At 32.4% G+C, this 22,374-nt stretch overlaps 11 protein-coding genes and 1 non-coding gene across 12 annotated transcripts; 8 read left to right on the forward strand and 4 right to left on the reverse strand.

Moving 5' to 3' along the window:
* Nucleotides 1-145: 145 nt before the first annotated feature.
* GAA1 (GPI-anchor transamidase subunit GAA1) lies at nt 146-1,891 on the reverse strand (the record flags this gene model as incomplete). Its single annotated transcript, XM_003683651.1, has 1 exon — nt 146-1,891. One exon carries the CDS (start codon nt 1,889-1,891, stop codon nt 146-148), a length of 1,746 nt encoding a protein of 581 aa, XP_003683699.1.
* A 347-nt stretch (nt 1,892-2,238) lies between these two features.
* ARP6 (Arp6p) lies at nt 2,239-3,504 on the forward strand (the record flags this gene model as incomplete). The annotated part of the gene is made up of 1 exon (XM_003683652.1): nt 2,239-3,504. One exon carries the CDS (start codon nt 2,239-2,241, stop codon nt 3,502-3,504), a length of 1,266 nt encoding a protein of 421 aa, XP_003683700.1.
* A 595-nt stretch (nt 3,505-4,099) lies between these two features.
* TPHA0A01840 (transmembrane 9 family protein) lies at nt 4,100-6,157 on the forward strand (the record flags this gene model as incomplete). Its single annotated transcript, XM_003683653.1, has 1 exon — nt 4,100-6,157. The coding sequence occupies one exon, from the start codon at nt 4,100-4,102 to the stop codon at nt 6,155-6,157; it is 2,058 nt and encodes a 685-aa protein (XP_003683701.1).
* Nucleotides 6,158-7,151: 994 nt separating this feature from the next.
* TPHA0Atrna9I lies at nt 7,152-7,225 on the forward strand. Its single transcript has one exon. It is a non-coding gene; the product is annotated as a tRNA-Ile (tRNA).
* Nucleotides 7,226-7,493: 268 nt separating this feature from the next.
* Nucleotides 7,494-7,715, forward strand: SLO1 (Slo1p; the record flags this gene model as incomplete). Its single annotated transcript, XM_003683654.1, has 1 exon — nt 7,494-7,715. One exon carries the CDS (start codon nt 7,494-7,496, stop codon nt 7,713-7,715), a length of 222 nt encoding a protein of 73 aa, XP_003683702.1.
* A 669-nt stretch (nt 7,716-8,384) lies between these two features.
* Nucleotides 8,385-9,803, forward strand: TMS1 (Tms1p; the record flags this gene model as incomplete). The annotated part of the gene is made up of 1 exon (XM_003683655.1): nt 8,385-9,803. One exon carries the CDS (start codon nt 8,385-8,387, stop codon nt 9,801-9,803), a length of 1,419 nt encoding a protein of 472 aa, XP_003683703.1.
* Nucleotides 9,804-9,956: 153 nt separating this feature from the next.
* Nucleotides 9,957-10,955, reverse strand: DMC1 (recombinase DMC1; the record flags this gene model as incomplete). Its single annotated transcript, XM_003683656.1, has 1 exon — nt 9,957-10,955. The coding sequence occupies one exon, from the start codon at nt 10,953-10,955 to the stop codon at nt 9,957-9,959; it is 999 nt and encodes a 332-aa protein (XP_003683704.1).
* A 748-nt stretch (nt 10,956-11,703) lies between these two features.
* On the forward strand, nt 11,704-14,946 carry SPO71 (Spo71p; the record flags this gene model as incomplete). Its single annotated transcript, XM_003683657.1, has 1 exon — nt 11,704-14,946. One exon carries the CDS (start codon nt 11,704-11,706, stop codon nt 14,944-14,946), a length of 3,243 nt encoding a protein of 1,080 aa, XP_003683705.1.
* Nucleotides 14,947-15,197: 251 nt separating this feature from the next.
* On the reverse strand, nt 15,198-16,415 carry PDA1 (pyruvate dehydrogenase (acetyl-transferring) subunit E1 alpha; the record flags this gene model as incomplete). The annotated part of the gene is made up of 1 exon (XM_003683658.1): nt 15,198-16,415. The coding sequence occupies one exon, from the start codon at nt 16,413-16,415 to the stop codon at nt 15,198-15,200; it is 1,218 nt and encodes a 405-aa protein (XP_003683706.1).
* Nucleotides 16,416-17,412: 997 nt separating this feature from the next.
* Nucleotides 17,413-18,327, forward strand: TMT1 (trans-aconitate 3-methyltransferase; the record flags this gene model as incomplete). Its single annotated transcript, XM_003683659.1, has 1 exon — nt 17,413-18,327. One exon carries the CDS (start codon nt 17,413-17,415, stop codon nt 18,325-18,327), a length of 915 nt encoding a protein of 304 aa, XP_003683707.1.
* A 734-nt stretch (nt 18,328-19,061) lies between these two features.
* Nucleotides 19,062-19,787, forward strand: TPHA0A01910 (glutaredoxin family protein; the record flags this gene model as incomplete). The annotated part of the gene is made up of 1 exon (XM_003683660.1): nt 19,062-19,787. The coding sequence occupies one exon, from the start codon at nt 19,062-19,064 to the stop codon at nt 19,785-19,787; it is 726 nt and encodes a 241-aa protein (XP_003683708.1).
* A 199-nt stretch (nt 19,788-19,986) lies between these two features.
* RAD3 (TFIIH/NER complex ATP-dependent 5'-3' DNA helicase subunit RAD3) lies at nt 19,987-22,308 on the reverse strand (the record flags this gene model as incomplete). Its single annotated transcript, XM_003683661.1, has 1 exon — nt 19,987-22,308. One exon carries the CDS (start codon nt 22,306-22,308, stop codon nt 19,987-19,989), a length of 2,322 nt encoding a protein of 773 aa, XP_003683709.1.
* Between the last annotated feature and the right edge of the window lie 66 nt (nt 22,309-22,374).

Genomic DNA, 22,374 nt, shown 5'->3' on the forward strand with positions numbered 1-22,374 from the left:
TTATGAACAGGTAGACGTCAATGAACTACAATAATGACAATATTTATTCTTGTTCCTTTTAAAGTATATTCAGTTGAAGTATATGCTATGTAATCTAAATTTAACTGCGATTAGGTCGTAACGTTAATTAGAATAATTTACTCTTTTATAAATTTTTTTTAGTGTCTCCATCGAGTGCCGATCGAGGAGTGTCCAAATTGGCAATGTATACCATTTGCCAAGTAGTAAACCAGCCTATGCATGTAATTGCCCAGGTCCAATTACCCATGTACTTGAACGAACTAATTAAATCACTAAACACTTCAAAATTTGTTATATCATCTTCAAAGATTGAAACAAATATGAATATTGCAATGAAAGGATTACTAATAGCTAAGTAAAAACAATTGATAACCTTGGATTTAAATGTAATCATCTCGGAACAACTTTTAGTGAAAGTCAATGGGAATGCTAGTAAACCCATTCCAAATGCCAAGGCAAAGTTCATAACTAGTAAGGAGGTCAACACCAAACTGATATATATAAAAGCAAATGATTTTAGTCTATAAGACAAACATGGTTGAATAGTTATTAATGGTTGAGGAATATTTGTCAAAGGTAAAAATGAGATTAACAGAAACGCTAAAATCATCAAATGAGGCTGTAAAAAGGTTTCATTTATTTGTAGAAATATAAATGAAATGGCTATTGAACCGAAAAAAATGATTAAAGCCAAAATACTAGAATTATCTGATAAGGGTACAGTAATGTATTGATTGTTGATATATGAATGAGCTGCTGAAATCCCAAATGAAATTGAAAGGCACACGGCTGAAGGTAAGTAGCTACCAATGGAAACAAAATGCCTTGGTGCAACTAAGAAATAAAAGAAAAAGGACTGGTGAAATTTCTCTAATAAATTATTAACTGATCTGAAGATAGCTTCTGGTATACGACCAAAAGTAGTTATATCATGCCCCTCAGTACCACAGGCCTTTAAAGTCAAAGCTTGAATTCTTCTGCCACTAAATGCCTCGTTGCCGTACAGTTTTCTAGTACCAGATAAAGCTGAATTTTTCACACCAAATAATAATGTTTTCAATCTGTTAAAATAGGATGAAGTATACATTTCACTCAAATTTAAACCTTGTAACGAAACCTTAACACCTTCATGTTCAATAACAGATATTGCCACATTTACAATATCTAAATTTGGAAGTTCACCATTAATACCATTGAAATATAGTTCTACAAATTCAAAATACTCAGATTTTGAAGGAAAATCTAAGACTATTGCTGCCTCTAAGGAACCACCGGTCAAATCCAGAGAATTATGATAGGCATCGACCCAAGATTTCATGGCTTTATGTGGATTTTCTGAAATGACTAAAATGATATTCTTAGACCATATTGGCCAACGAGAAAAATATCTACTTAGGGATATACCTAATGCAGCACCACCAATATTAACTTCGTTGTCTGTGTTATACCAAGGGACAGCTAAAACGATTGCCTCAGTACCATCACCTCTCTGAGAGTTATATACACCATATAATGTGTCACCGTCAGCAGCGTTATCATATACAGCATGTTTCATACCAAAATCAGTAAGCCATGAACTTATCACTTCATTTCTAACTCTAGCTGGTTTATCAATCAAGGCTTCGATAGCAGTACGATATCCTCTTAAAATATTCCATTCACTCTCTCTGAAATAACTATATGCTTGAGATGGTAATAGTGCATTCTCTGATATATAGGTTCTTCTATATTGACCATCAAGCGGTAAACACAAGATCAAACCAATACTTATTAATACTAAAATGTTTGATACAATTGATAACTTCCCAATAACTTTAGGTAACAAACCCAATTTTGTTGCACGTCTATGCAGGACTTCAATTAAAGCCATTTTGGTGTGATCTTGATACCAAAGTACGTTTTCTGATATAATATATCCTTGGAAAAAAAATTATGGTAACTTTATGCTTGTGTGTATTAAGTATCTCTAATATAAACCGATTGAATATCTTATATACACAAAATAAAGTAATTATCTTTTTGTTGATGTTCTATCTTTTATATTTACAGTTTTAAGTTTCTGAAAAAATCTAACACTTAACGGAAGAAGCATAATACCATCTTATAAATATCATAATATTTATAAACACAAATAGTGTACTATTTGGTATTAAGTATTCTAAATTTTATAATACCAATCGAATAATATACTAGGTAAGCAAATTTCTACATACTACTATGGGAGAAGCTCCGCTGCTAATAGATAATGGGTCTTACGAAATTAAATTTGGATACTCTAATCAAGAAACGCCATTTGTTGCATTAAACGCTCTTGCTAAGGATAAATATGAAACATATTATTTGTCAAATCAAATAAATAATATTAAAGATATTTCTTCTGTCAGTATCAAGAGGCCTCATCAATTAGGTCAATTGGTTTCCTGGGAATTGGAGCACGAAATCTGGGATTATTGTTTTTATAACGGAGATGACTTCAAAGGTTTCGAAGTAAACGAAGACTCTGAAAATCATTTGGTTCTTACAGAAACTCCAATGACTTTACCTGAATTATCAAGAAACACTGATCAGGTTGTGTTTGAGGAATATGGCTTTGATAGTTTATATAAGGCACCTGCTGCAAATTTTATCCCATTCATAAAGAATGATGACAACTCTTTTATTAGATTATCAGGCAAAAGCAAAACTTATCTGGATGGTAGTAAAGAAAACAATTACCAGGATTTTAATCTGGTGATAGATTCAGGCTACAATTGCAGCTGGATTATACCGATGATTAAAGGTGTTCCTTATTATAAGGCTGTTAAAAAAATGGATATGGGTGGTAGATTTTTAAATGGTTTATTGAAAGAAACAATATCGTATAGACATTATGATGTCACTGATGAGAGTATGTTAGTTAATAATATCAAAGAAAATTGTATGTTTATCAGTCCAGTATCATACATAGAAAGTTTTAAGAAGAAGGCTCTAACAAAAGTTGAATATGTTCTTCCTGATTTTCAAACAAGTTTTATGGGATATGTAAGAGATATGAAGAAACATAGCACATTGCCGGAACATTCACAAAGCATAATATTAGAAGATGAGCTTTTCTCTGTACCTGAAGGATTTTTTCACCCAGAGATGGCAAACGTATTGAAACCTGGTATAATTGAAACAATTTTAGAAAGTTTATTTATATTACCGGAGTCATTAAGATCATTGATGGTCAACAATATAGTATGCACTGGTGGTAATTTTAACATTCCAAACTTTGGCTCACGTATTTACACAGAATTGCAAAAACAAGTCCAAACTGAATGGGTCTGTGATGTGTCCATCCCTAAAGCCAATGCTGAATTACAAAATTGGAAAGCAATGAAAAGTTTCACTGAAAACAATGAGGAATTATACAAGCATACAAGGGTAACAAAACAAGAGTATAACGAGCATGGGTTCGAATGGACCACAAAACAAAGATTTGGTTACCAAAATTGGTTATAAGAATACCATTGCAATACATCCTAATATAACTGCATGGCATAACAATATCGAAAATGCCACTTTCATACACATATATATCAGCCAATTAAGTTATCTTATCATCATTCAGAAAGCAGAAACTTGACAACATTAATGAAACTAAATATCTAATAAATAATCAATTAATTATCTTTTTAATCAGTTTTAAGTGTATAGAATAGATCATTGCATCTTAAAAATTCATCTTCAACTTTCGTATCTCACAGTAGATTGTTTTAACGCGGCAGGCCTTGACAAAAATATATAATATACAGGTTCAATTTTGGAAAAGTACATAAACATTAGAGAATATTCTGAGTATAAGATAGGTTGTTGTTATTATAAATGAATCAATATTGATACTGCCCTTAAAGTTAATCTTATCAATTGTGTTAACTGTTGGACTAGAGAATATACACGTAACTCACTCGAGTCTAAGTTTTTGGAATTCTGTTTGAAGTAAATTTGATATTATTTAAATAATCAGGAAAGTTCCATATAACAATTCAAACATTAATTTCAGTTTATTTCCTGTTTTGAGTTAGGGGTGTTTTACTTTTTTAGAACTATTTTGAAGATGAGATGTTCATACCTGTTGATAGCTGCTTTAGTTTCCTTCTGTAATGCTTTTTATTTACCTGGTGTAGCTCCTAGTACTTACAATGAGGGGGACGAGCTTCCTTTATTGGTCAACCATTTAACACCTTCTTTAAATTATCAGAAGAAAGATGACTTGGGTAAGAAAGTTGAGAGTAGAGAGAAAATGTTATACTCCTTTGACTATTATTTCCCAAAGTTACACTTCTGTAAACCTGAAAAGATTGTTAAACAGCCAGATTCCTTAGGTTCAATTTTATTTGGAGATAGAATTTATAATTCTCCATTCAGTATCAAAATGTTAAAACCAGAAAATAATGTTAAATTATGTTCTATTACTATCCCAGGCTCAGATGCTAAATTCATAAATAAATTAATTAAAAATGGATTTTTCCAAAATTGGTTGATTGATGGTTTACCAGCTGCAAGAAAAATTTATGATTCTAACACTCACACTGAGTTTTATGATGTAGGATTTCCTTTAGGTTTTGTTGAGATTAAGAAAAATGTTGGTGGTTTAGGTATTCCAATGGATGCTAAGACAAAAGACTCAGGTAAAAAGAACAGTAACTCTGATAAGAAAAAGGATTCTAAGAAAAAAGATGATTCCCAGAAGAAAGAAGATTCTAATAAGAAAGAAAAAAGAGAACCAAAAAGAATAAGCAAATTAGTCCACAATGTGGAGTTTCCATACTTAGCCAATCATTATGTTATTAACGTTGAAGTTCACGACCGTGGTGAAGGTAATTACCGTGTTGTCGGTGTAACAGTTGATCCATATTCCACAACTGATTCTGCCAACCCAGAAAAGGGAAATAAGTTATTCTTAGATGAGAAGAAAGATAACGAAGTCACATTCTCTTATTCCGTTAATTTCATCGAATCGGAAACAGTTTGGGCTACTAGATGGGATAAATATTTACACACTTACAATCCAACTATTCAATGGTTTTCTCTAGTCAATTTTTCGATTATTGTCTTATTATTGTCTGCATTGGTTACCTATTCCTTATTGAAAGCGTTGAAAAGCGACTTTGCTCGTTACGAGGAATTTAATTTAGATAATAGTTTCAATGAAGACTCTGGCTGGAAACTAGGTCACGGTGATGTTTTCCGTATTCCAAGTCAATCTATGCTATTATCTATTTTAGTTGGTTCTGGCGCTCAACTATTCTTGATGATAATTAGTAGTATCTTTTTGGCTGCTATCGGTATCATTTCACCAAGCTCAAGAGGTTCGTTACCTTCTGCCATGTTTACATTCTATGCATTGTTCGGGTTCTGGGGTTCTTATATTTCTATGAGTGTTTACAAATTTTTCAAAGGTCCATATTGGAAGGCTAATATGATTTTAACACCACTTTTAGTTCCAGGTTTCATTTTGGTGAGTATACTTGGTTTGAATTTTTTCTTACTATTTGTCCACTCTTCAGGTACGATCCCAATGACAGCTTTACTTTTAATTGTGGTGATCTGGTTCGTCATTTCACTACCATTATCTTTCCTCGGTTCATTACTTGCTAACAAAAGATCTAACTGGGGCGAACATCCAACGAAGACTAACCAGATTGCGAGACAAATCCCATTTCAATCATGGTACTTAAAGACCATCCCGGCAATTTTAATTGCAGGTATATTTCCATTCGGTGCTATTGCAGTTGAATTATACTTCATTTATACCAGTTTATGGTTTAACAAGATCTTCTATATGTTTGGTTTCTTATTTGTTTCCTTCTTACTGTTGACCTTGACCACATCATTAGTTACTGTGTTAATAACTTATCAATCATTATGCATGGAAAACTGGAACTGGCAATGGAGAAGTTTCACAATTGGTGGGGTTGGTTGCTCATTATACATTTTCATTCACTCAATTTTGTTCACCAAATTTAAATTAGGTGGATTCACTACCATGATATTATATATTGGTTACACTTTACTACTTTCAATTTTGTCATGTATTGTCACTGGTGCTGTTGGATTTATCAGCAGTATGATCTTTGTAAGAAAGATTTACTCAAATGTTAGAGTTGACTAGATGTCACTTTCTTATAGTTAGATAAAATATATTTTATATCATTTTAAAAAGATAATAGATTCAGAGTACAGAAATTTAGTACATTATTCTTGTCAGAGTTATTGTAGTGAATGTGACAGAACTAAGTGTTTTTGACACTTTGAGTTCAGAACCAATTGATCACTTACTAATTGGAAAGAAGGTTCTAGAACACTCTTCCAAAGGATAGATGAATACTTTACTGTGGAGAAACAAGCTTATGTTGGGTAGTTCCAACATCTAAGTTAGTGTCATTAGCCACTTCAGTTGCTCTAGTATAGTCCATCTTCTTTATAGTTAAATAATCGATTGGTCCTTTATTAGTGTATTTAAACTATTCTATATAGAGTTAGAAGCCCTCCTTATATATGAGTTGAACTGACAGTTGAATGAACACGTACACATGTTCATTCATCCTCCTAAGATCTTTAGTGCTGTATTGTACATCTGTGTTTATCGCGTAGCCATTTACATTGTAGTGAGAAATTTTCACCTACCACTTGGAAGATTGTTCTAGACCTTCTTTCCATTAGTAAGTGATCTATTAGTTCTGGACTCAAAGTGTCATAAACTCTTAGTTCTGTCACATACACTACAATAATTCTGACAATAAAGTATATAATCTAACAACATTTTAATATATTAAGGCAATGAACACAACTATTGAGCAATAATATTTCAATCTACCGTTCTGTCCAACGAGACGACGTCGTCGAGTTGAACACGTATGGCAGACTGATGGTTCTACAGTTCTATTTATGCATTAGAAATTCTGCTATTACATTCTTGCAGGCACTATTGTTTCAGGTTTGCAACAATAATCTCCTAAAAAGGTAATATCTGGTATCGTATATTCAGTTATACGTCCAGTGTCATCTCCAACACCAACAAATTCTAAGAATGTAATAACAATTAGTAGTTATATCATAATATACGTTTTGTATCACTTTATATTCCAACGACAGATAAGAAAAATGGTCCCTTGGCCCAGTTGGTTAAGGCATCGTGCTAATAACGCGGGGATCAGCGGTTCGATCCCGCTAGGGACCATTTCTTTTTATTGTTAACTTGATAAACGATACAAGAATTGGTGAATAATGGTAAGTTAGATTTTTGTAAGACACTGCATTTAATACCAATCTTACTTTTAGTTGTCGATTTTATTTCTTTTGAGATCAATCGAGGTATATTGCAATTTAAGTGTTGGAAACTATTCAGTTACATGAATTTTTAGACTGTGTTCACAAGATAGAAAATTTCCATCACACTACTTTGCTTGTAATACCATCGGATTTGGTGACTAGAAAATATTAGAATTATGCCATCAAAAGAAAAAAATCCTGAGACTGCTACTATTGGTAGTGACCCAAATAGCAAATTAAGAAATGAAACTAAACTACTAAGAGACACTTTAGATTTACTATGGAATAAGACATTGGAGCAACAACAACTTTGCGAACAGTCGGAGAAAGAAAACGAATATCTACAAGAATATATCAACAGTTTAATGGCCTCTAGTAATGTATTAGATAGACAATGATCTTTCGATAAATAACTTGGATTATTTATCTTAATCAAAAAAGACATCCTATATAACTTTCATTGATGAAGTCGTCATTAGTTCCCCTGGTAGGCTGTTTTTTAAGATATACAGACTCTTGGCAACTTTTGTAATGTTATGCCAAGAGTTACCTGGGAATTAATTATAACAATTAAGAATTGTAATGGATATGTGTGTTTGTAACTTCCATTTGGATGTGCAAGCATCACGATTTTTGATATTTATAATGGAAGTAAGAAGAAATTAAGATGGGGATATTCGTTCATATAGGAAATACAATATATCTAATAGATTTTATTAACAGTATAACAAAGATCAAGTAAAAAATGGTATGAAGTCATTATCATTATTTGACCTAGTGTGTATGATTTTTGTTCATTTTTAGTCTTCATTGAACTCACCATACATGATTATTCCAGTTTCTGCGTCGATTTCTCACTATTTGAATTTTTCGATATTTTTCGAAATCTTTAAATAAGAAATTTGTAGCATAGAATTTATAAAATTAATTAGAAGTTAACAAGAATTTATAAATATTTTAATATTGTATAGATTATTTATTTAGTCATATAAACTCCCATTAGACTTCTAGATAATAGAAGAAAATAATAACTTTGATTCATATATATAGCGACGCAAGTATAAGGAATGGGCGCCATAATTTCATTACCAATTAATTTTGTTGGCTCCTTTGTTGCATCTTCCCTAGGAGGGTGTTGTGCAAATGCATTTTCAAATGTTGTTTCCTCCGTTGGGTCTTCTTCTTTAGGAACTAGATTATTATATGCGTTTTGGTTACTAGGTAATTCATTGCTTTCATGGATTTCAATGTCAGTAAATAAATCCTTTCTTTGGCCAGATAAAACATGTACAGCAACTGGTGAATGTGGTTTTTTTACAGTTCATAGATTAAATTTTGCTTTAAGTTTGATGCATTTGTTATTAGCTGGTCTTCTAAAAAATGTCAAATCTACTAAAGATGCAAGAGCGGTGCTCCAAAACTCATGGTGGTCTTTAAAATTTTTGATGTACATAATATTTATTGTATTTTCCTTCATGCTACCAAATGAATTTTACATATTCTTTTCCAAATGGGTCTCAGTACCTTCAGGTTCCATTTTTATCTTAGTTGGTTTGATATTATTAGTGGATTTTGCACACCAATGGGCAGAAACATGTATAGAACATGTTGAAGCCGAAGATGAGCATGCAAAATTTTGGGAAATAGTATTAGTTGTCGGTACCAGTTCGATGTATGGTGTATACTTAGTGATGAATATTGTAATGTACATTATGTTCTGTCATTCAGATTGTAATATGAACGAAACAGCATTGATTATAAATATAATATTATCATTACTTGCATCAGGAATCTCAGTTCATCCAAAAATTCAAGAAGCTAATCCTAAATCAGGTTTAGCTCAGAGCGCTATGGTTGCAGTATATTGTACATATTTAACTATGAGTGCGATGGCGTCGGAACCAGATGATAAAAGATGTAACCCACTAGTTAGAAATAGCAGTACTCGCAGTATGAGTGTTATAATTGGTTCTATATTTACATTTATAACAATTGCTTATACAACAACTAGAGCTGCAACAAATACAGCCTTCCAAGGGAATAGTGGAAATGGTGAAGTATATTTGGGAGATGACTTAGAATATGAAGGTTTAGGCGGCCAAACAAGAAGTCAACTTCGGTATGAAGCAATTAAGCAAGCAGTTGAAGAAGGTTCTCTTCCAGAAAGCGCATTGCATGATTCCACCTGGCTTGGAAACATTAACAGGGATGGATCAATGGATGATGCAAACGATGATGAAAAAAATGGTACCAAGTACAATTATTCTCTTTTTCATTTAATATTTTTCTTAGCTACTCAATGGATTGCCATTTTGCTGACGATAAATATTACACAAGATGATGTTGGAAATTTTATTCCCGTAGGCAGGACTTATTTCTATTCTTGGGTAAAGATCATCAGCGCATGGTTATGTTATGGACTATACATTTGGACAATTATAGCGCCAATAGTTATGCCAGAAAGATTTGAATTTGATGAGTATTGAGTGAGTATTGAGTGAGTATTGAGTGAGTATTTAAATGGTAAATAGTCGAATAGAAACGTTAAGAAATTGTTTATTGATTTTATTTTTAAATATACTAAACAAATATTTATATAGCAATATTTTGGTTTACAAACTTCATTTCTGTTATGAACATCATTCTGTCGAATCGGTAATACCACTTTCAGAAATTATATAGACACATTCTCTTTCTGGCATGTCTGGTGAATCTTGGAGTTTTGCAACTCGTTCTTCACCTCTACCCTTTCTCAATAAGATTCTAGTAGCGGAAGCATGAGCTAAAACATGTCCCCCAACCGGTTTCCTACCATCTGCAGATGCAAATAATGAACTTGCGCCAGGGTCAGATTGAACTTGGTTTGTCATAAAAACAGCACAATTAAATTCTTCGGCCAATCTATTCAATTTGAACAGATGCTGATTCAACTTCTGCTGCCTTTCATTAAGTTCACCTCTTCCACAGTAATCTACTCTAAAATTTGCCATAATGGAATCAACAACTATTAATTTGTATTCACCAGTACTTAACTCTTCCCCTAATTTTTCAACCAATTCCATTTGATGCTCACTATTTAATGCTCTGGCATACGATACATTATCAAGACAACTTTCAGGATCGAGGCCATATTTCTCAGCAATTTGTTTAATTCTCTCAGGTCTAAATGTTCCTTCTGTATCAATGTAGGCAACTTTCCCTTCAGCACCACCTAATTCTCTAGGTAATTGTGTAGTTACACATAGAGTATGTGACATTTGAGTTTTGCCGCAACGAAATTCACCAAATACTTCCGTAATGCTCATGGTCATAATGCCACCACCTAGTATGTTATCCAGTTGCTTTGATCCAGTGGATAGACTATACACCTTTTTTCTAATATTTAACTGGATAGTTGCTGGAATAAATCCAACTTGGATTATTTTCCCAGCAGCCTCTTTAATCTTCTCCACTTTAATTTCACTTAAGCCTTTAAGCTTACAAAGGTTCCTTCTTGTAACTGAAAGTAAAGTATTAACTGTGTAAATACCACCTAATTTAAGTTTTTGTATATCAGAAACATTAATACCATAATTCTGTAACTCATCAATATTTATTATCGAAGACTGTGTTTCAGTGAGTTCTGTAGTTGTCGACATGTTATGTGTTTATTTCTTTGTTAACCTTATCAGTACTGTAGACTTTCTTTAAATCTGTAACAAAATATATTGGGTTTTTTTATAAACAAATAGATTATTTTATGACCCAATGTTATTTTTAACATTCAGTTTTCTTTAGATTTTTTTAGGTTTCGCATTGATATATATATAACATGAAAAGTTGGGCGGCTAATTTGTTTTTCTTAATTTCATAGATATTAAAACACCACCATATTAGCTCTCAAATTTAGCAGGTTTCTCTTAAATTACACTTATTTAATAACAACATAACCACGTCAAATGTTGACGAGGTAATTCATTACATTTAAAGGTTACTCAATTTTGAATGAACTCTCTTTTTTCCTTGGTAAGAATTTATATGCCATATCACCTCAGTTCTTGTGAATCAGATTATCAATGGCTGTCAATTCAGGTGTTAGATTATATTGTATAGTTATGAATCTTATTAAAAACTATATTGTGTATTAGCTAATATTGAAGGGTTTTTTAAAAAGAGAAAGCGTGGATTAAGGTAAAAGTTGAAATTAGTTAATGTCATTAGAAATGACACAAAAATCGATATAAATTTTTTAAGTCAATGGAGTTAAAGAGTATAAATGCAGGAAAAACTATAATAGAATAAAGACATATAATATAAAACAATTATACTTTTAGGCTAGTGTTCAAAATAATAAAACATCAAAAGGACAGACACTTTTGCTGATAACTAAATTTTAAAATATAATCCATGAAATCACCATCACCATATGAAGACTTGGATTACCTCAAAAATATTGGCTATAATAAAAAGGATATCCTTGAAATAATAAATCTACCTAAAAATTCATATACTGCAAATAGATTGTTATACTTAACACCAAAGGAACTCTCTAAACATGAAGTTACAACATTGTTGGGGGACGTTCCCAAAGACATCAAGATGAACAAAGGTTTTAGAAGAAATTTAAATATCTCACAATTGTTTAAAAGGAAGCAGGCTTCTATAAATATTAAATACGTTAAACAACGTACCGTTGCAACTTTAAACAATACAACAGATACAGGGAAAGTGCATAATTCCAAAAATATAACTTTTTTACCAACTATTAGTGAGTCTGAATCAAAGCCATTGTTGAAGAAAGTTAATGTTGACAAAGATAATGCTATTAACTATAGAAGAATTCATTCACGTAATAACAAGAAACTAGGTCGCTATAACAAGAATGGTAATAAATTATTGAATCCAAGAATTGATAAAATTTCAAGCAAAAATATAATAGATAATGAATCACAGTCATATTTTACTGCAAACAATATAACTAGTGAGATAATAGGTAAATTAGAACAATCTAACAATTTGGTAAACAAAAGAAGTATCAACTCTCTCAAAACGTATGGTGAGTCCATTGAAAGTCTTCCAAGAGACCCTGGATCAGAATCAGATTATCATTTCAATCTGAAATCAATTTGTGAGTTCAATAATCATCCCTCTAGTCAGCACGTAGATACAAGATCATATATAATTGACAAAGATTATCTAAATGTTTTGGAACCAAAACCGATGTCACCCACTAAAAATGAACTAGATGTTTTGTTGAACAATGAAAATAAAAGGAAGCCAGTATTTACAACTTCTAATAGGCATAATTCTTCTCATAATGTTAAAATTGTTTCCATGAGCTCAAATAAAGATTCAGAAAAGTATGTCCCAAAATTTCATTTAAAAGAGAAAGTTATGGTCATAGTTATGGCAAGTGACGCATATCCATGTCATGTTAATGAATTTGGAGATATTAAGCCCTTGAAAACTAGGGTACTAGAGAGATGGAAGGAATATTTACTTAAAGTCAAATCAACTTGTAAAAATAGTATATTAGATGTACAGTTTAGTAAGACTGATAAAAATTCAAGTATAATCGAAGAATTTACTTCTGATAATTCCTTAGATGACAACTTTTGCATCAATTTTTCAATATCTAAACCATCACAAATACAGTTATATGGAACTCTTGATAAGACTTTGTGTATTCAGAGAAATAGAGACAATAATAATGAGAAAAAAAAAGAAAATAAGTTTCGACAAGATTGTCTTTATATTATTTGTTTCAGGACCAGACAAAGTGCCTTAGTATGGTACAAATCGATACATGATTATTTTGGAGTAAATAATATATGCACTGACGTTTCATTATATATTCCATCACTTAAAATAACATTAAAAATAAATTTTAATGAGCTATACATGCAATATTTGAGAAAGGAAGAAATTAAAAATCAAGAGACATTAAAGTTAATGAGAACGAAACATGGATATTTTACAATCCCTTCCCCTATTATTAAATATCTAAATGTGGTCATATTTGAAAGATTACTAAAAAATAATACTTCTTTAAAAGATAAAATATGGGATAGGAAACATTTACCTTTTGGTTTATCCTTTAAGTTTTATGATAGACTAGAGTGGTTTCCAGAAACACTTTCGACTTTATTGTTTGAAAAAAATATTTCGAAGAAAGGTTTCTGTCTTGAGTTTAGAAAATTTAATGACACTTCTTCAAATCTTACTGAACACAGACAATTGAATAAATTTATTAATCCTGTTCCAGTAGAAGGGTTTATAATCAATATCGTTGATATGAAAAATTACTCAAGTCAAAATGTTATCGCGTCGCTAAAATACTTATATGGTGTCACAATGGATAATTTATTGATTTTAGTACCATCACAGAAGGCTACTCCTCCTGAGACTTTTAACGAGTGGCGAAAACGAACCTGTCTCAAATTATCAGAAGAAGTTTACTCCGAGCACCGTTATTCACAAGCTTCATCTGATTTTAACCCATTTCCTTTAGGCGCTAGTGGAAATATATCTTGGCTTAAGCTTTCTGTTCTGAATTATGAATTTGAGGTTTATGATACGTATGCAGAAGAAGGATTTAAGAGAAAAGTATACAATGTAGTTAATTCAGAAAGTGTACTCCTATTAGATGATATTTGTGACATATATGTATGCAATGGCGAAAAATTTAATTATTCAAAAAGGTCATTAAAATCCTTGTTGATGTGTTCTTATCGTTTATGGGGTGACCGCAATAACATGAAAAATATACTTGCATCAATGGTTATTTTAGTCAATAAAACTGGGAAGGAATTCAAATTTCTTGCCCAAAATCCTGAGGTTGCAGAAAAGTGGGTAACACATTTACGGTTGATTCAAGATCATTGGAAACGCTATACCCTTTCAAGAAAGAGAAGTATACTAACCTTACGGAACAGAAATATCCAATTCTTAAACCTATCAGAAACAGAAGAATCAAATATAAATAATACAACACAGAAATGGATATTAAATCGTGGTATATCCAATGCACGAATTTACAATATTAGATCATTCGCAATGCTAAATCCAATTTTGCATCAAGGATATATTTGCCAAAAAAAGAACAAATATTCTACATATGATACGTTTTTTGCCATTTTAATTCCTGGTTTTATTATTTTATTCGAATTATTTACAAGATCTATTTCAGGATTTTCTAAAGATGAGATGATTAAAAAATGTAAATTAATTATTCCTTTAAAAGGATCTTATATTTATTCAGGTAATATTACTGGTCTTGACTTTGGTCAAAAAAGACAACAGCATAACTACACCAACCCAAGTGAATCTGCAATGCCAAGAGCATGTTCAGATGGGTGGAAGTCTCATGATACTGAACTATGTAGAACGTTTGTACTTTGGTTCAGTTGTACAAACTTTAGTGCCAGTGATAACATATGTCAAGGTTATGAGAATTCTTTCTTAAATAATAAATCATCCTTGGATAAACTCTCGCAGAATGTATATCAAGAGAACATTGAGAATGTAAATAAAAGATCACAAAGGATGAAACATTCAAATAAAAGTGCAATATTCTTAACAAAGTTAAGGCAAGATAAAGATTTATGGGTTTTAGCCATTCAATATGAATTAGATAGATTAAATAATTAATAAATATTGTAAATAGATGCAGTATATGGTTTACGTCCAGGGTTTCAAAGTATAATCTACCTGTTACCGAAAAAAGTATTGAATTTTCATTGAAACGAAATTATTGTCAGAAATATCACTTAGTTAAGATTTGAAATTTAGAATATTATATTATTTCCTAACTCTTACATTGATCACATATGAAATTATAAATAAATTATAAAAGCAGGTTTAAATTGATCATAAATTTAGAAATAGTAACTTTTGTTGACTTAAGTTCTATTGGCAAAATCATTCTTTTGGAAATCCCAAGTATCGGTTGGGATTCTACCTCTTAGAGTTGGTACTTCGGTACCCTTGACATAAACATCTTCGAATAAGATGGATAGTTTAGCATCTGGAGGTGGAGCAGCATCAGCTAAAGCGACTTGTTCTTCTACGTATTTTCTTGCAGCCTTGTCATAAGCCTTGATTTCATCTTCAGTAGCAATTGATAATTCTAGTAAGTGATGCTTTAAACCTGCAATTGGATCACTCTTCGATCTCATGTGTTGAATTTCTTCTCTGGTTCTGTATGTGGTACCTGGGTCAGACATGGAATGACCACCATATCTGTATGTTTCGTATTCTAATACCAATGGACCTTTACCGCTGACACACCAATCTCTTGCAAACTTAGATGCTTGATAAGTAGCTAAAATATCCATGCCGTTGACTTTCAAGCCTGGGATATATTGACCACGCTTATAGTATTCTGTAAGGGCCGACGATCTGGAAGCGGCAGTACCCATACCGTATTTATTGTTTTCACAAGCGAAGATAACTGGTAGGTTAAACAATTTAGCCATGTTATAAGATTCAAAAATTTGACCTTGATTTGAAGCACCGTCACCGTACAAGGTAAATGAACAAGCATCTTCGTTTTTATATTGATGAGCAAAACCGAGACCTGCACCTAATGGAACTTGAGCACCGACAATACCATTACCACCGTAGAAACCTTCCGCGTAAAGATGCATTGAACCACCTTTACCATAAGAGACACCTGCTCTTCTACCCATTAATTCAGCCAAAACACTTTTAACTGAACCACCCCTCATGTAAGTGAAACCGTGACATCTGTAAGAAGTGATGACTGAGTCTTTCTTAGTGATAGCATTTTCAATACCAACAGCAATAGCCTCTTGACCTGTCGATAGATGACAAAACCCTCTAATTTTTTTAGCTTTATATAAAGCATCACAAGCCATTTCCATTCTTCTAATAATGACCATATCTTTATACATCTGTAAAAGAGATTGTTTACTTGTTTCAAATCCTAATTCAGGAATATCTAGCATGTAGCCCTCGAATGAAGTTTCTGGTAAAGTGATTTTAACAGTTTCTGAATCCTTTGTGGCATTCTTGGTAGTAGCCATAGATCTGATAACAGATCTCCCATTTTGGAAAGCGTTGAACTTCAATTGTTTTCTCAAAGAAGCAGATAACATACCTAACCCAATAAATGAAACGTATGTGTGTGTTTATATATAACTGAGGATTTTTTACGTACAAAAAAGAACAGAGTTTGTTAATAATAGACCAATTAGACACTTAAATTTCCCGTGACTATGTATATGAATTTATCAATGGTAAACTGCTTTTGCAATTCTTAATATATGGTGGGTTTATTGAACAATATAGACTTATATATAGTGAATTATAAAGAATGCTATGAAATAAATGAATTATCCTTTATGCCAATACTAAGATATATATATATGTTATTATTAGTGTTAGTGTTAGTGTCGGTACTGGTGTTAGTCCTATTAGTAACTTAATAATTTTTATTTATTTTGTTAGTGGTGGGAGGTTTAAGATATGCAAAGTCATATCAATAAAAACTGTTAGCAGCTAGCAGACTCAATTGCAACGGTTAGAGTAAAATGTCCGTAGAAGCTCTCAATTGGTTGCCATTGATCGGTGGGTGATATGGCGGAGAACCAAATGTGGAAATCTGCAAGCCACCTGTGTGCGGCGTTCCCCTCGGCAGTCATCGTGACCTCAAAGAATGGGGCTGCACTGTTTTCACAGCATTCCCACAACGGCCGTATATTATTGGACAGTCAGCGAACAGCGGCGGGCGGGGTGTCTGGGTAACTTTGCAGCAGTGCGCCATTGGAGTGCGGGGACCATTGACCGTCGCTGCTCGTTTGACGCGATAGTGGGGGTAACAGCCGTAAAGGAAGGTTGGGAGGCGAAGGGGGAAGGGAGGGTAACAGGAGCGGGGTTATGGACTGCACCGCGTCTATAAATAGGTGGTATAATTTATATCTTATACATTTCTTATGACACAAAAACAAATGAGTTCTTCTTAGCCGCCAATGTTGCATTCAACCATAAATAGTTTTATAGAAGATATATATATATATATATATATGTGTGTGTGTGTGTGTGTGTGTGTGTGTGTGTGTGGCATGTGTATATAAACAACGGAGATACACAGACATGTCACAGTTCTCTTCTCCTAGCTATGCTGCAAGTAGGTACGATGCTAATAGACCGGAGTGTCCCCGGACGGTTCTAAACAAGGTGGTTGACTACTATAAGATAGCCGCCAAGGTCAATGGTACGGGGTCTTTGTTGGTGGATGTTGGATGTGGGTCAGGTAATTCTACTAGACTGCTGTACTCTCATATGGGAAGTCTCGGTGGGTCACCGTTGATCGATCGTTTTGTGGGTTGTGATGTCTCGCAGAAAATGATATCGTTTGCAAAGGCAAGTGTAAGAGAGATGGGTCTTGATTCATCATTATCGTTCGATGTTATCGATTATTTAGAGTTGCAAAATAGATTTGATGCAAATTCTGTTGAAATTTTAACATGTATGGAGTCAGTACATTGGTTCACTGACATAGAGTCATTTTGGGGACAATGTCACCGTATACTGAAAGACAAGGTCGGGGTGTTAGCCGTATGGGGTTATGTAGATCCTGTGATTCTTGAATATCCACGCTTAGACGCCATTTTTGAGGATTTGACGTACGGAAATAATAAACTGGGTAACGACTGGTCTCAACCAGGTCGTACTTTTTTAAAAAATCTTTTAAAGGATATCAAGATCGATAACCAATCATTCACAGATATTGAAGAAAATGTCATTACAGTGGATCAAATTAGAAAAGCAGAGAATCTGGAGACATTGGGCTATGTTCTGAAAAGAAAAATGAAATTACAAGATTTAAAAGACTATTTTAAGACTTATAGCAGTTACCATTCTTGGAAGTTAAGGAACTCGGAAGGAATTTCTGATATAATTGATCAAGCATTCGAACTTATATTAAAACAAGAAAATACTTTAACAATGGACGCTGAAGTTACTGTCATTTGGAATTCTACTTATAAATTAGCAAGAAAGTATTAACAAATACAGACATCTACGAATTCTAAAAGCCATTCTTGCTTTTTGATTATGGGTTCAATTGATGTCACATGATTCAAATTGATTCCAAAAAAAATTAAAAAGAGAAGCAGAATATATTTGAGGCAAGTGACAAATGTGCAATAAACTGTGCAAACTTGCGCTGGTTCTCTTTTGGGTGAATTAGTTGAATTAGGTGAAGCTCACTGAAATTTGAATTTTTACATTACTAATTCTCTCGCTTCTCATTGGTCAGATTCATTAACATGACGAAGTCTATTTTTGATCCATGTATGTTATGAAATGAGAAGTCTGCAAATGAAATATGGAGAGAGAGAAAGTTATTGTTATTAAGGGAATCAAGTGTTTACTACTCATATAATTTTAAAATGTATTCTTTTTGCATTAATCGACAACAGAAGAAGGTGATGAAGAGGTTACGTTTACGTTGATATTAAAATGGGTTTCATTTGGATAACAATTAGTAATTAAAAGATTACACTATTTATTTTACCTTATAAGTGGAAATGTCCCTGAAATATTAGATTGCATTAACCAAAGTTAATAATGATAGACTCAAGATATTTATATTTAAAGATCATTACTTTATTCAATAAAGTTTTAATAACTGTTTGATAATTATATTAACAACAATGCTAAAAATCTGGTTTTCAAATCTATCGAAAATTAACTGTTTCAAATAGAGAATAAAAATATATATTAACAAAGATTATACTATGACTTCAAATATCCTTGAAATAACAGATGAAGAACAATTCATAGAAGTAACGACAAATTGTAGAGATAATAAGATAATATCTCTATATTTCTATAGTAATGAGGCAAAGGCTTGCCAAAGTATGTCAACGGTTTATTGTGCACTCGGTGAAGACCCAAGATTTGGTAACTATTTATTTTTATCAATTGATGCCAATAAATTGACTTCAATTGCTAAAAATTTCGAGATTGAATCAGTACCTTTTTTCGTGTTTGTGAAAAATGATGAAATGATATATGAATTGTCTACCACATCTCCAAAAGAATTCGTTGATTTTCTTCCAAAATTAGAACTGGAGCTAAAAGTAGTCATGGAAAGTATGCCAGAAAGAGAAAATTATGACGAACTAATTGATGAGAGTGATGAAGAGACCGAAGAAGAATTAAACGAAAGATTAAAAATGTTGACAAACGCAGCACCTGTAATGGTGTTTTTAAAAGGTACACCATCAGATCCTAAATGTGGATTTTCGAGACAAATAATTGGGATATTGAGAGAAAATAACTTAAGATTTGGATATTTTGATATTCTAAAAGATAAATCAGTAAGAGATGGATTGAAAGCATTTTCAGATTGGCCAACGTTTCCACAACTATATATAAATGGTGAATTTCAAGGTGGTTTAGATATTATAAAAGAAAATGTTGAAAAAGATCCTGGATATTTCATAAAATCTACTAAGTAATTATTAATCTACTTTAATTAATACAACACTTGCATTACAATATTCCTGATAATTAATCACTCTTTTATATGTATTAATAATTTAACAAATTATAGAATCTTAAATTATACTAATCATTTCTTTTGTAATGTTAAATATTTTCATGCATGTATGTCTTAAAACTATTACACAAATACTTATCACTATATGTAGTAATTTATTAATATTTCATTTCTATGTCCTCAGTTTCGCCGATAGCAGCATTATGTAAACCAGTTCTCCTATTTTCTATTTCTTCCTGATGTTTCACTAACTCTTCATGATTCCAAACTGAAACACCTTCTTGGTCATTTGGATTTGTTGGTTGTGCCATTGTCCTTAAGAATTTCTTAGTATTGGAGACAGCCATATCGGTGGAAAGATTTAAATTAGCATCAGATAAACCTTGTGCAATCCATTTTGGTAATTGATTTCTTCTTCTGGAAAATCTACGATCTGCAAGCACCATTACACCGTAATCATCTTTACCTCGTAAAACTCTACCCAGACATTGCGCAGCATGTCTCATTGCATCGAAAGATAAGAAGTCATTTTCTCTTATTTGATAATTCTCTCTTAAAAATTCCAAACGAGCTTTTAAAATTCGAGATTCGGTATATTGGAAAGGAATACCAATCATTAACACAGTTCTACCATAATGATGGTCAAAATCGATACCCTCAGACACTTTACCTCTAGCGACTGAAAATAAAATGGCACCTCTACCATTAGAGCATGCTTTTCTATAAGTCTCTAAGGCCAATGAGGTTTCTTGGGCATCGGGAGTTTCAACTAAGATTAATTTATGCTTCCAAACTTCGTCCAATATACCCATTGTTTGCCACATAGAAATAATACTTTCCATGTATAGATATGAAGGGAAGAAAACAACCATACCATCTGGTGTAATTTTTGCAAACTCGATTAACATAGAACCATAATTACGAACAATACTTGGGTCATTTCTAATTTCAAATCTTGAAGAAATTGCTACTTGATCAGAACCTTTGGTAATAATCATCGGTAAGAAGGTCTTCTTAGTCAATGTCATCGTATAAGATTTTTGTAACACAGTGGTGAAATTTAACATTCTTGGATACATATCCAATGGAGAAATAGTACCCGAGGTAATAATAACAGAAGAAAAACGTTCAAAAACAGGTTTGATAGCAATTGATGCATCTAAACAGGTAAAACGTAATATTGGATTTGGGACAGCCGCGTTTTCTAATTCAAATGGTTCGATGATTAATAAGAACCCATCCTCATATGTAGATACTAACGTAGCAAATGTTGCAATATCTTTCAATGCAGCAAAGTCCTCAACATCTGTCACTTCTAATGTCCTCACCAATAGTGATAACCTTTCTGCACAGAATCGTAATGGTTTTTTATCTATAAAAGTAAGTTGTTTTAAATGTTGTAAAAATGATTTGGGTGTTTCTGAGATAACATGTAATACTTTCATTCTTGTCTTTAGATACTCGATCAATCTCTTTAAGAAGGAAATAAAATGTTCGGCTCTTCTAATATTACCAGGTATAGCCTCCTTTAAAATATCTTCAGATAATACTGGATTCTCTACAAATGGTTCATCATCCTCATTTTCATTTTCTGAAAGATGTAAACCTTGGACCAGTTTATCATATTCATCCTGTAATTTTTTAGAATCTACTTTCTTTACGTCCTCTATTTTATTGGCTAAAGTGTTCGCACCTTTTGTTGCTTTTTTTAGAATATCATTCGTCAGATCTAATGACAATGATTCTATACAAACGTTATCTATATTATGCGCTTCATCAAAAATAACAATAGAATCTTTTGAAACTTCATTTGAAACTCTTTCTGCAATTTTTGGATCCAACAGATAATGGTATGAGTAAATAATGATATTACACATTGAAATCATACGACGTACAATGAAATATGGGCACAGGGTCTTATCGTTACAATATTTAATCAATTTTTCAAAAGAAAAAACACCATTTGGTAAATAATCATCAACTTCTAGTTTGTATAAATTTTCATGATAGTCACATAATTCAGCGTTAGCATTTGGATCGGCTTCTATAGCACGTTTGGCTTGACCATTGGTCATACGACGACATTTCTCATCAACCACAGTACCTTTTCTTTCTTTATTTACTACAGGATGTAGACATAGATTCTTTCTTGATGATAATCCTAATCCTCTAAATTCTTCTTTAAAACCTAATTCTTTAGTTCTATAATCCATCAGATTTTCCAATTCAACCAATGCTTTTTCAATTTCAGACATAGTACGAGAACAATATATAATCTTTCTGTGTTCTGGATAGTGCATTTGATAAGCAACAGTTAATGATAATAGAGAAACAGTTTTGCCTGTACCGGAAGGCATTTCTAATATACTATTACCACCCGCATCTAAAGTTCTTTTGATATCACACATATAATGATATTGCTCAGGATATATCTTTGGATATGGAAACAAAACCGGCAAATCGTCAATATAAAACTTCATCTTGTGTGTGTTAACCTATCCTTTCCCTCTTTCTTTATTTCCTTTCCTTTCCTTTCTCCTGTAATG

Source organism: Tetrapisispora phaffii, chromosome 1, assembly GCF_000236905.1.
Source record: "Tetrapisispora phaffii CBS 4417 chromosome 1, complete genome".
NCBI classification, from domain to species: Eukaryota; Fungi; Ascomycota; class Saccharomycetes; order Saccharomycetales; family Saccharomycetaceae; genus Tetrapisispora; species Tetrapisispora phaffii.